General features: G+C 31.4%; 1 protein-coding gene across 1 annotated transcript; it reads right to left on the bottom strand.

The window, feature by feature from the left end:
• Nucleotides 1-2,122: 2,122 nt before the first annotated feature.
• On the bottom strand, nt 2,123-3,080 carry LOC134705713 (galanin receptor type 2-like). Its single transcript, XM_063564434.1, has one exon. It carries the CDS (start codon nt 3,053-3,055, stop codon nt 2,123-2,125), a length of 933 nt encoding a protein of 310 aa, XP_063420504.1. The 5' UTR covers nt 3,056-3,080.
• Nucleotides 3,081-12,533: the final 9,453 nt, after the last annotated feature.

Consider the following 12,533-nt stretch of genomic DNA (forward strand, 5'->3'; position numbering starts at 1 on the left):
CGGTGGCATCAACATTGGCAAATCAGTACGACGCTTTGTACTAGGAAATCAAATGCCTTAACTTCTTTTGACGGTCCGTCGGTTAAACATTCATTGACTCCATCATAGAAACATATTTCACAATGAATTTCTGGTTGTTTATTATTACTTACTGATTAATAAATTTTTCTAGAGGGTTTTTCTTGGCCTTTGGGTGAAGAAAAAAAACGTACTGTTCTTTTGAAGTCAATGTTATTTTTATCTTAGGCGGCAACGCATGAAAAGAAAGACTACTCAAATGATCTCGTTGAAAACAAAATTGTAACTTTTTGTTTGATACATTATTCTAATAGGAGAAATACGTTAAGGTCGCAGTCTTGTACCTATTTTTGCATGTTATGGTAAAATTCATTAAAAAAAGTGACTTTCTCTTCATTACTTTGTCTGTTGAAATTTCAATTAATTTAGGAGAGGTAAATGTTTTTTTTTTGTTCTAACGGTGTTGCATTGTACGTATGCTAAATTAGAAGTAGACAAAAGGGTGCATGAACAATTTTGTTATTAACAAAGTCATGCCTTCATTTCTTTGTAGGTGAGTATAGTAAGTGTCAGACCACCTATTCACCCACTCTAATTTAGAACGTATAAGGTATCCCTTCCCTGAAAAAATAATGTTTTCGATGTCATTGTTTACTCAAACTAACCAACATATTTGCAGAAATGAAAATTTTGGTGAAAGAAAAATATTTTAAGACCATTTTAAGTTAAAATGTACTCGTCCTAGACTAAATTGAAAATTAAGGATTAAGGCTCTCAATAATATACTAATTTAAGATTTCTAGAAATTTAGGGATTATTTTAATAGACTAAGTACTTTGGTTCCAAACGACAGTTCTTGGTTATACACGACTTTAAACATGGTTTGAAATATGCACGTAGAAAGGTGACACTTGTATATTCAAGAAATACCTAGTTTCAATAAATGTTGAACCAAAGATGAAATTGTAAGTAAGCTGTGAAAATTGCTAAATTTGGTTGAATAGGCAGGTATTTTGAATTGGTGGTCTGACACCTTTTAACATCACATAAGATTTAAGAATGCTATAGTTTGCTTATGAAATACGCAATTCGAAAGGTTATTTAAAATTATTAACATTATATGTGATGTTATGGAAATGGACCTATTAACACCTTAAGTTTACCATATTATCAAGTTTATAAATTAGTTTTTGTCTACGGAGCACTGTTGGGGACCTATACAGAAAGACAAAATACGCACTCAATATATGGTTTTTTTTTGCGCTTAGTGTAATTATATTTTGCGCTTAGTTATTTTAATATTTTGTGATTCACTTTTTCATTCTGTGCACTTAATACAAAATACCACTTTAAATAAAAAAAAAAAAAGTATTCTGTTAAAGATTACAAAAGAATTTGTCCTTAAACATGTCTGCCTTTAACCTGATTATAAACATTTTTGAAACATTTTTGTTCTTTTATTAATGTTTTCTATCCGACATTGTAAGTTTATACAACCTATCATCATTATAGAGGTGAACTGCTTAACCCAATTGCGTAAATCTGTGTCTATGGGTAAGAAAAATTAAATCGATGTGAATGATACTGAGTTTAATCAAATTTCATACATGCCTAAAAACTGCAAGGTATATATTGTTTACTTGAATTTATAAGCTTTTCAACTTTTGTTTGAGGTTTGGAATATTTGAATAGTTTGGCTTCAAACTTTACTTAAGAGACATTTTAAAATTGTGGAAATGCGCAAGAAGTTATAAAATCGGTACCGATTATGTCATCCACAAAAAAAAATCCTTTCTCTGCCGTACTATTGTCTGGTTTTTTTTTTCAACTGTATATTCATGTTACTTGATGTTGCTTTAATGTACGGAATGTTCTGAATGGTAATGGTGATTCAAAACTTCAACAGAGAAAGACATTGGAGACATAGTCAACTAAAGTCGTGAGTTTGTATAAATTGATGACAAACGAAACAAAACATATCCCAATATTGAAGAAAAATACTCCGTCTAGATAAATCAATTAAATTCAGGCATTTGCAAATAAAAAGGTTTAATTACACAAAAAACTGGATGATCATCACTTATAAATATTTACATTTATAAGTTTACACACGAAGTCTCCTTCGTCTACGTTGAGCGCAGTGAAATATACTTTTCAATTGTTGCATAAATTGTTGACAAGAACACCCGTATAAAATAATGTTTGTTGTACTATTAAACAGAAGTAGAAAATCTGTTATTTCAGCAATTCCAAGCAATAGATAATCGGGTTCATGATAAAATAGTCTACCATATGATGATAAAATAGCATCTGGAAGAATACATACTACAAATGATATAATAGTTAGTAATAAAGTTTTGGTTGCTTTCTTCTTTGCTTTCCTTAATCGAGTTTTCTGGAGACGAAGCAAAATTAAAATGCTCAGTACTGTAATTATGACTATTGGAATAAGTGCACGTAAGATGTAGTAACACAAGTTATAAGCTTTGCTGAATGTAATAAGCGTGTCACTTTGCTCTGTTGTTTGGTTAGCTCTAAATTCCTCTCTTAATTCCAAGGGAACAGATAATGTCAAAGTGGTGATAACAATGAACACTGATATGATAACAGCTCGTGTATGCGTGACGATTCTCCTGGCTTTTTGTGCATACCGAACACAAATAAATCGTTCTGTTGCGATAGTAACTGTTATCCAAGCTGTACACGTCATAGTAGAGTTGAAAAGATAGTGCGCATAAGGAGCCAAAGACTTGTATGCCCTCTCACTTACTGTCGAGCTAACTGTTCGTCCTAGCATAATGCAGATAAAGTACAGCATGTCATTTAAGACATGCAATAGATTTGAACCAAGCAATATCAATAAGAAAGTATTTGCAGTTGATCTCATCTTTTTCCTTGACAAAACAATCATACCAATAATGTTGGCTGGAATACCAACTAAACAAAAGATTGGATATAAAACCAAGCCAGTCACAGAACGCATTAACAGATAGAATCCGAGATAGCTTGATATCTCTGTTGAGTTACTTATATCCATGTTAGATGCTTTGTTCAAGATATTTAGTAATCTGAAAGCAAAAGAATAAAGATAAGTAAATAGGGAAAACTATAACATAAATAATCATATAAATTATTTCATTTCTTATTATAATTTCATGATATTGGCTTATATTAGTATACAATACTAGAAATACAAAAAGATGTATGATTTCAGAGGAGGTTTCTTTTTTCTTTTTCTTGTAAGGTAAAGCTTTATAAATTTAGTTTATACAGAAACAAAAACTTAAAACAAGTATAAAATCATCGTTTGTGCTTTTTTTCCTATTGGTAACAAGTTTTACTTGTACAGAAAAATGCAAAAAAATATACCGATATATAAGGTATCGTTTTTTATTTGTGTCAATGGAACAAATGTTGTTCAAAGTATTATAATTCAAAGAATATGTTATATCCAAGATGTTAGCTCTTACATTATTTTGTTACTAGCAGTCAAAACATTTTAGACTACATAAATACTTATTATTTTTATTTACAAAAATTCAATAGAATAACACGAATGATACTTACGTCTTAACTTTACTGTAGAAAGATTGAAATTGACTTTTGTTTTGACTTTTAAAGTTATAAACCTTTCGACGTCAGTGATGTCGCACGGAGCCGATGTGCTAATTAACGGGAAGGGCTGATTGTAATGTGACTTTCAAAGAAAGGAAATGAACATGATTTTCATCTAATTGAGACTAAAGCCTTGTACGTGTAACTTATGAGAAGATTAGTTTCCAGCTGTCAAAAATTCGTGAAATCATATACGATCTGACATACTTCCATTCGATTAAATACATAATGAAAAAAAGCATTTTAAAACATGTGAATCAAAAAGTAATCAGTAAAAAAAGATAGAAGGTCATCTGAGAAAGTAATAGAGATACATAAAGGCAACAAAGTATACCGCTGTTCAAAACTTATAAATCCATGGAAAAAAAACAAAATCGGGGTAACAAACTAAAACCGAGGGAAACACATATTGATCCAAAACTACACAAAAAAAGCAATGGTTACCATACCGAATGAAAAATTAGAACTAGTTGATTACCACCATGAAACACATGTTAGACAACTTCAATATTCAAGATTTAAAGAATTATTTAAAAAAAAAAATCCTTCTATTCTCACCTAGCACACATGTTTGTTTTCGATTGATGTGTGATAATTTAAATTCTACGCTTAAATTTCGAAAAATTAAAGCATAACCGTAGCCTAAAAAGGAATAATAAACTCATCAAAGATACCAGGATTGAAATTTTGTAGGCCAGAGGCTTTTTTCTTTTACAAAAGAATCTAAAAAAACACTCAAATCAAAAAAGTAAAAAATGGCCAAATAAAGTAAGAAGTTTTATCAAATACAGTGATCTATTCCTGGGCTAGAATATCCTTAGTATTTCGAACTTTTAAAGTTTTTGAAAGACAAGTAAGGACAAACATCTTCCAACATTATTTCCAACAATCAGTGACTGTACCTTGTACACAAGTATAGGTCTGGAACGAAAATACCAACTTTTTTTCAACTTTTCTAATTTTGAAGGACGCATATACGGGTTCATTACAACTGGTCTCTTAGACTAGACAAAGAAAAATAACAGATAACAGGTTTGTTTTTTTCTTTCTCAGACGAGATATCACGATTATAACTGTCCCAGGATCATGCATTTCAGTCAAGCCATCAGACTAGAGCGAATCAGAAACCATAATGAACAGATTCAGACTGAAAAATTATCGCTGACTTTAAAAGATACCACCAGGAGACTCTGTTCAATCACTATACATCTTTTATGAACATGACATTCTTTTGAGAATTATAAACGTTCGCGCAAAATTGAATCAAATGTGTAGCTAGAACTTTTGGCATGCATTAGTACGCAGTCTTTTCTGAAATACTTATCCTGCGTCAGCTTAGATATTTCTGAATTATAAAAGTTTGAAATCTCACAACTCTGTTCATTTAAGATACATACGGGCGCAGTGAATACTTTTAATAATCATGCAGACATGTTTAGGTTTTTAAATTGTAACTTTCGTTCAAGATTGTTTTATTAAATTCAGAAATCAGATTAGATTAGTTTGCAAAGATTCATTTTACATCATACTGATGATGGCGGTCTGTTATTCGAAATATTTCTTGATATTGGTATTTAGAGTTGGTTTTTTTTCCTTCATATATTTGTGTTTTTTTATACATTTTCAAGGCTTATATATGATTCATCTATTGTATTTTGTATCGATTTTCGAGACAATCTAACACCCCAATAAGAAAGAAAAATATATTCTAATACCGAAGCGCAACTCTTCTTCTACCGATAGTGGAACAAGAATGGCTTACCTTTCAAGTATACTCCAGTTTTTTTAGGTTTTTTTGTGTTGTTTAATCTCTATATTTTTCTTGGTATTGGTTTTGCTGAATGTTTGTCTTTCGTCTTTTATTTTACCTTGATGCTTTCCGATTGTCATCGACAAGCGATTATTGGTGTCTATTTGATATCTCTCTTATTACCTTGTCGTCCAATTTGAATTTTGCAACAAAACTGTTAGAACCGGAATAGGACAAAACAAGTATGGTATCGGAAATATTTATTGATACTTGAATTTATGACTTCCTTTTTTATATTGTTTTTTTTCTACCTTTGTCTTTATCTTTGTCTTTATTTTTTTTATTGTGTGCAGTATAGATTTCGTAACAATTCAATGACCTCTTAAGAATGTAAAACAATATAGTTTAGAGCCCATGATCAACTAAATGGACCAGGAACCGTTTAACAAGTGTATTCTGGGTTTTTTCCGGTTGGTTCGCGTTGTTGAATCTTCATTTTTCTTGTTAGTGATTTGTTGACTGTTTGTTTTTGTCTCTTTTTAGTATATGTACCGTGGTGCTATCAGATGTTCAACGACTGCTGATTCTTGATGTCTATTTGATACCCCTCTTGTAATCTTGGTGTCCATAGGGATGTAAAAAATTGAACAAGACTCTCAGAATCGAAAATGTACCAAACAGTTATGCTTAGTAAGAAAAATGACAATGAGACAAATATCCATCACAGACAAAAAGATAAGTATGTAAACAACAATATGGCACTTTACGGTGTGCTGTGTTCAGTGTGTGGGAGAAACATGTATGATCTGTACAAACAACAATACGGCACTGTATGGTGTGCTGTGTTCAGTGTGTGGGAAAACATGTATGATCTGTACAAACAACAATACGGCACTGTACGGTGTGCTGTGTTCAGTTTGTGGAAGAAACATGTATGATCTGTACAAACAACAATACGGCACTGTATGGTGTGCTGTGTTCAGTGTGTGGGAGAAACATGTATGATCTGTACAAACAACAATATGGCACTGTACGGTGTGCTGTGTTCAGTGTGTGGGAGAAACATGTATGAACTGTACAAACAACAATATGGCACTGTACGGTGTGCTGTGTTCAGTGTGTGTGAGAAACATGTATGATATGTACAAACAACAATACGGCACTGTACGGTGTGCTGTGTTCAGTGTGTGGGAGAAACATGTATGATATGTACAAACAACAATATGGCACTGTACGTTGTGCTGTGTTCAGTGTGTGGGAGAAACATGTATGATCTGTAAATACAACAATACGACACTGCACAGTTTTTTGTGTTCATTGTGTGGGAGAAAAGTGCATGATTTGTCCAAAAAACAATAGGGCACTGTACGGTTTGTAATGATCTGGTATAATAGACTAACATAGAACATCTGCATCTTTTTTGCAAAAAAAAAACATTTCAAAACTAGAACGTTCGTAGACATTTAAATTAGCACATTCATTATAAATGACTTATAAAAGCTTAACCTTTGATAGCAGTTCACAAGGACAAAGGAAAAAAATTGAATACTTGCGAGGTCAAGAATTAATATCAGATTTTATGAATTGTAGATTTCAAACTGCAGACCCCTTGGGTATATCAAATATAATAACAAAAATGATGGGACATGGCATCATATTTTAAGGCAGTGATATCATTCGGTAAAATTCTCATTTAAGGATATTCATTCCTATAAAGAGTTAGGGTCTACTAACTATATCAACAAGATTTGAATTGTTATTAGTCCCTGACTTGCTTGTCATCAATTTGGAAATTAAAATGTCGTTAATCTATTATGATTTTTATCATAAAAGACAAAAAGTCTTTAAAAGGTGAAAATCGTTATCAATGGGCATTAACTACAATAAGGAGTGGTAGAATGATGTCCTATTTGTCGTCCTAATTGTAGTTCTTGACTTGCTGATAATTTTTGCTTATTTAAAGTTTCTATCTATCTATTATAATTTTTAAATTTTAATGCAAAAAAGCAAAAAACGAATAAGACAAAATGCGCTAAAACTGCAAAGTTTCCTTTAAATTACATATTCAGGGACAGCCCCAAACAAAGGGTTATTTGATTCCCGTCTAAAATTTCAGAGCAGATAGATCTTAACCTGATGAACAATTGTGCCTCTGTCTAAATGCTTAAGTTTCAGAGATAGATGCTAAAATCTGCATTTTACCCTAAATATGTTCTATTTTAAACTTGGTATCCATATTGGTTTGTAGGCAAGGTTGTTTCACAGAAGAATGTTGATACGGACGACGAATCCAGGTGAGCTAAAAAAAATGTAACCACAAAATATGTTTTTATCAATTTGCCGACTGTTCATTCTACATAACCAGTCAGGGGCATTACTTAAACAAGTAACAATTAAAATTACCTATACAAGTAATGTTGAAAACGAGGCTAATTTAAATATAACTTATATAAGTTATTTTTCTGAATATTATTTTTATAGGTGTCCAAGAATACAAATTTTACTAGCTTTAGATATTTTTCACAGTTATCAGGTTATTTTTCCCTTGATATATAAAAACTAATTCTTTAGAAACACTAATTAACTTTCCTACGCACTTATCTTTTATACGGACGCTTCTGGCTCAAAAATTGGGCTCTTGGGACTATTAAATTATCATTTTCCTCTAAAATCTTGAAGGTAGACTGATATAAATAGATAGATACTTGTGAATTAATTAAGACCTGAAGTTATTCATAATTTGTAACCTAAATCAATTACATATGTGCCTTAGATAAATGTAATTGCTATTTTTTTCAAAAATGTTTATAATAACTTATTCAAGTAATATTTTTGTCATTATTTTCAAAGCAACCCTTTATCTCTATACTCCTCTCAAATCAGATAAATTCTTTATTTTATGATATAATATGTTGTTTAAAATCATACAAACTACATTTAGTCTATGTTTCTATTGAAAATTAAAATAACTCAAGTAAGTAATTTTATTATTTTTAAAATAAAAAATTACTTATATAAGTAATTGAAAAAAATAACTTGTTTAAGTAACGCCCCTGACTGATAACGGGGATATATGAATCATCATCACTTTACCCTTAATCATTCAATGCTAAAAAATAAATGTTAACATATTTGTTTTAATCGTCTACGTCTATGATCAAACTAATATAAATATCTGTAAAAAAAAGTGTGGTTCCAATTTGCACTCATGAGAAGTGCAAATTAATCCAAGAACATGTTTGTTATAAATCCTGAATGATAATTGAAAGGTTTCCTTTTTATTCAATATTGGTGTTGTTTTGTACACTCTTTAGGTGTACAATTCATTTAGTGTTTACAATTTCGTTTTTCATAACAAACCAACGACCTTGTAAGAAAAATATATTTTAATATCATAAGCAGCTCTGCGGATGATATCAGGAAAGCATAAACAGCTAACTCTTTCACTGTATTCTCGGATTTTTATGTTGGTTCGTCTTGTCTAATCTTCATTTTTCTGTTGGAAGTGTTTTATTTACTATTGGTTGTGCTTTATTTCTTTTCTTCACTGTGGTTTCCGATCAGGACAAACACAATGATACGCTGATAAAAAAACAAATGTCAATTGCAGTCTGGTTTAGCTTTTTCTAGTAACCTCAACAGGTCAAGATTTTGTAAATATTAAAGAAAGAAATGTTTGATTATCAATGAGACATCTCTTTAGAGAGACCAGAGCATGAGTATGTTAACAATACGTCATTGCACTATTAGGTGTGTTCAGTGCTGTGGAGAAACATGTATGATCTGTACAAATGTACATAGATCATTTGCAGCTATTTTAAAGATCAAACATTTTAAAACTACGTTCTCTTTAATTTTTGCTAATATGCTTGGTCTATATGCCATTTTGTGCATTTGAGTTACATATTTGTAGGTTTGTGTAAGGAATTAAGTTTATAACACAATATGCGTTGAACACCAAATCGAAGAACTTACCTCGATTGTATTGGATACCAAAGCTTCATAAAATTCCGTATAAACAACGGTATATTGCTGGCTCATCTTCATGTTCCATTTAAGAATTGTCGATTAGATTGACTAAAATTCTATCCGCAGTGGAATAGGGTCTTCAGAATTACTGTGAAACTGTTTATCCGCGTAGTGGTATTTACCATATGTGGATTCTTAAAAATTCTAAAGTACTTCTAAACAATTTTAAATCTCGGTCTTTTTCTGAAATAAGTTCTATCAAAACTTTAGATTTTTCAACCCTGTATACCACCATTCCCCATGTGAAATTGAAAAATCGCCTAAAAGAAATGATCCACAATGCCTTTCAACATAAAAACGGTAGCATAAATTTATTACTTTGGGATTTCATAAGGCATATTTTGTAAATAGTGACAAACAAAAAGGTAAAACATGCTACACAGAAGAACAAGTAGTCTTATGCTGGAGTTTTTTTATCGACAACATATTTGTTGAGTTTAGAGAAAGACTTTTCCAACAAATTGCTGGCATTCCTATGGGAACAAACTGTGCGATTCTTCTTGTCGACCTTTTCTTATTTTCAATGAATCGGAGTTCCTCCAGACACTTGTCAAAAACAAGAGGATCAAAGAAGCCAGATAATTCCATTTCATTTTCTGATATATTGATGAGGTTCTTTCCATATTTTTCTGATTGGAATCCATTAATAAATCCCCCAGAACTATAATTTAAAGAAACAACAGACATGGCTTCCTCCGCCTCATTTTTAGACTGATATGTCGAATTTGACTTACACAGTCATCTCAGTACCAGAATCTATGACAAACAAGACGATTTTGATTTTGAAATTATAAATTTCCCCCACCTGAGTAGCAATATACCATTTTCACCTGCATATCGGATATATATTTCCCAACTTATTCGATATTCAAGAGCTTGCAGCTCCTACTCAGATTTTGCAAAACTGTCGCACGTTCATTCGCTGAACGGTGACATAAGTATCTTTGTGTATTTTAATGCTTAATCGTGATTTCATGCAAGGGATTATTGTTTAACATATATGTATTAATATTGTACATCAACAAGGAATATCTTTTATACGAAATAATTATTGATACTTAAATTTATTGTGTTGATTTGTACACTTGTTATGCGTATAGATAAAAAAATTTACAGTATCATTTTTCATTACGATCCAACACCCTCGTAAGATAAAATATATATTTTGTATAGTTTAATACTTATGAGCATCTCTATTGGTGGTGGATTAGAAACAGTTTAAAATCCAAGTATGTTCCCGGTGATAGTTGATTTCGTTTCTTATCATCTTGATTGTTTTCTTAAACCCATTGTTTGTTTTTCGTCTTGTTTTTTTAACATGTTTTCCCCTAACCCATCTCAAAACGTTTTTTAACCTAATAAGCAAGGACAGTAAAAAGATTGTTAAATTATCAAAATATCGTTAGTAGCCAATGAGACAACAATCCACCAAAGACTAGTGGACGAGTATGTTAACAACAATACGACAGCACTGTAATGTAAAGTGGTTGTGAGATATACGTATGATTAGTACAAGATTAAACCATTTTGAAAGTAAGTTCATAGATATCTTGATTAGCACATTCATTTCATTTCTAAAACTTCTGAAATGTTGACTTTTGATAGCGGTTTACATGGACAACGGACATTGAAGGCGATAATTGGAGAGGTCAAGAAAATTATGTGCGATTTTAGGGATTGAAGCATTTTAAAGGTATACAACATTGGACTACTAAATGTGAAAAAAATGGATGGGACACGGAGACATATCCAAATCCGGATTTGTCTTTACATTGCTTTGTTGACTTTGTTTTTGTCTCCTTTTTCTTGAAGTTCTCTGATTTTCTTCGATATAAGATATTTGATTGCCCGTTGGATATCTCTCCTGTATTCTTTTAATTCGTAGAGAATTGAAAATTGGAACATTATTCTTAAAACCGAAAATTGTGAGCGAATTCAAAACAAAAATTGTCAATTGCAGAATGTTTAAGCTCTACAAATTAATTTTGTTGTACATACTGGATGTTGTGAAGATTGTAACGATTAGGAAATGTTTCAGTGGTTAAGTCACAAGCATTCGCCTCAGAAAAGAAAATACTAGACTACCTAAATAACCCATGGTACTAAACTTACTTCGAGTCTTATATTTTCGATCTGTTATCAGAAGACAAAATAATTACGAATGTCATATACTCTGCTTCGAAAGATTCCGACAACAAGGTAGGCGTATTATACACCATTGCATGTATAAATCAGTTTACCACCGATGGCTTTCGTCTGTTTTTTGTCAGGTTGTTGTCTCTTTGACACAAATTTCTCATTTCCATTCTCAATTTTGTTAGATTAACGGAATAACAAGTTTAAGTGGAGTTGACGACAATGATATCGAGTCATAACGTAATTTGCAACCGATGGACATTTTTCAAATATGTGAGTAAAAGACGGATAAAAGTACCTTGTGTTTTTTTGAGATGGGTGTATATGTCCATAAAAAAACTGTGACAAGTGACTGTGTTTTTTATTGTGTTCAATGTGTATAACATAAACGACATCTGCATCGCTTTTGGAGATTAAAACACATTTAAAAGTGCGTAAGTAGATATTTAAGTATGCACATTCGTTAAAAAGGATTTATTTAAAGTCAATCTTTGATAGCAAATAAGAATGACAACGGACAAAAGAGTTACAACAGGATAGTTCACGAATCTTGTGTCTGATTTTACGGATTGACACATTTCAAACTGTAGGTTCCATTGAACAATTTAATTTTATAACAAAATAAATGGAGCACGTGAATGTAATCAAAACCAGTTTTATATTGCAATTAAATAAGACAAATGATAGTTTTTGTTGCATTTTGAATAACGTTTGAAGTTTCTAATGCTGCGAAGGTCATACACAAGATGACCACACTAATTGAAATTTTGCATTCTAAGTAAAGTTGGAAGCACAGAATATATAAATGCAAATTTGCCGGAAGTTTATTCTACGGACAGGAACATAAGTTTCATCATCAATACAAATGTGTTTTAATTGTGTACATCTATGATTATCCTGATGAAGGATATCTGTTATTGGAAAGAATTATTAATAATTGAATTTAATGGGTTTCGTTTTATTTTAAATTAGTGTTGTAATGTAC

Source organism: Mytilus trossulus, chromosome 2, assembly GCF_036588685.1.
Source record: "Mytilus trossulus isolate FHL-02 chromosome 2, PNRI_Mtr1.1.1.hap1, whole genome shotgun sequence".
Lineage (NCBI taxonomy): Eukaryota > Metazoa > Mollusca > Bivalvia > Mytilida > Mytilidae > Mytilus > Mytilus trossulus.

Coding starts and splice junctions, on each gene's coding strand:
- LOC134705713 (XM_063564434.1), bottom strand. CDS start 3,055: ATGGATATAAGTAACTCAACAGAGATATCAAGCTATCTCGGATTCTAT.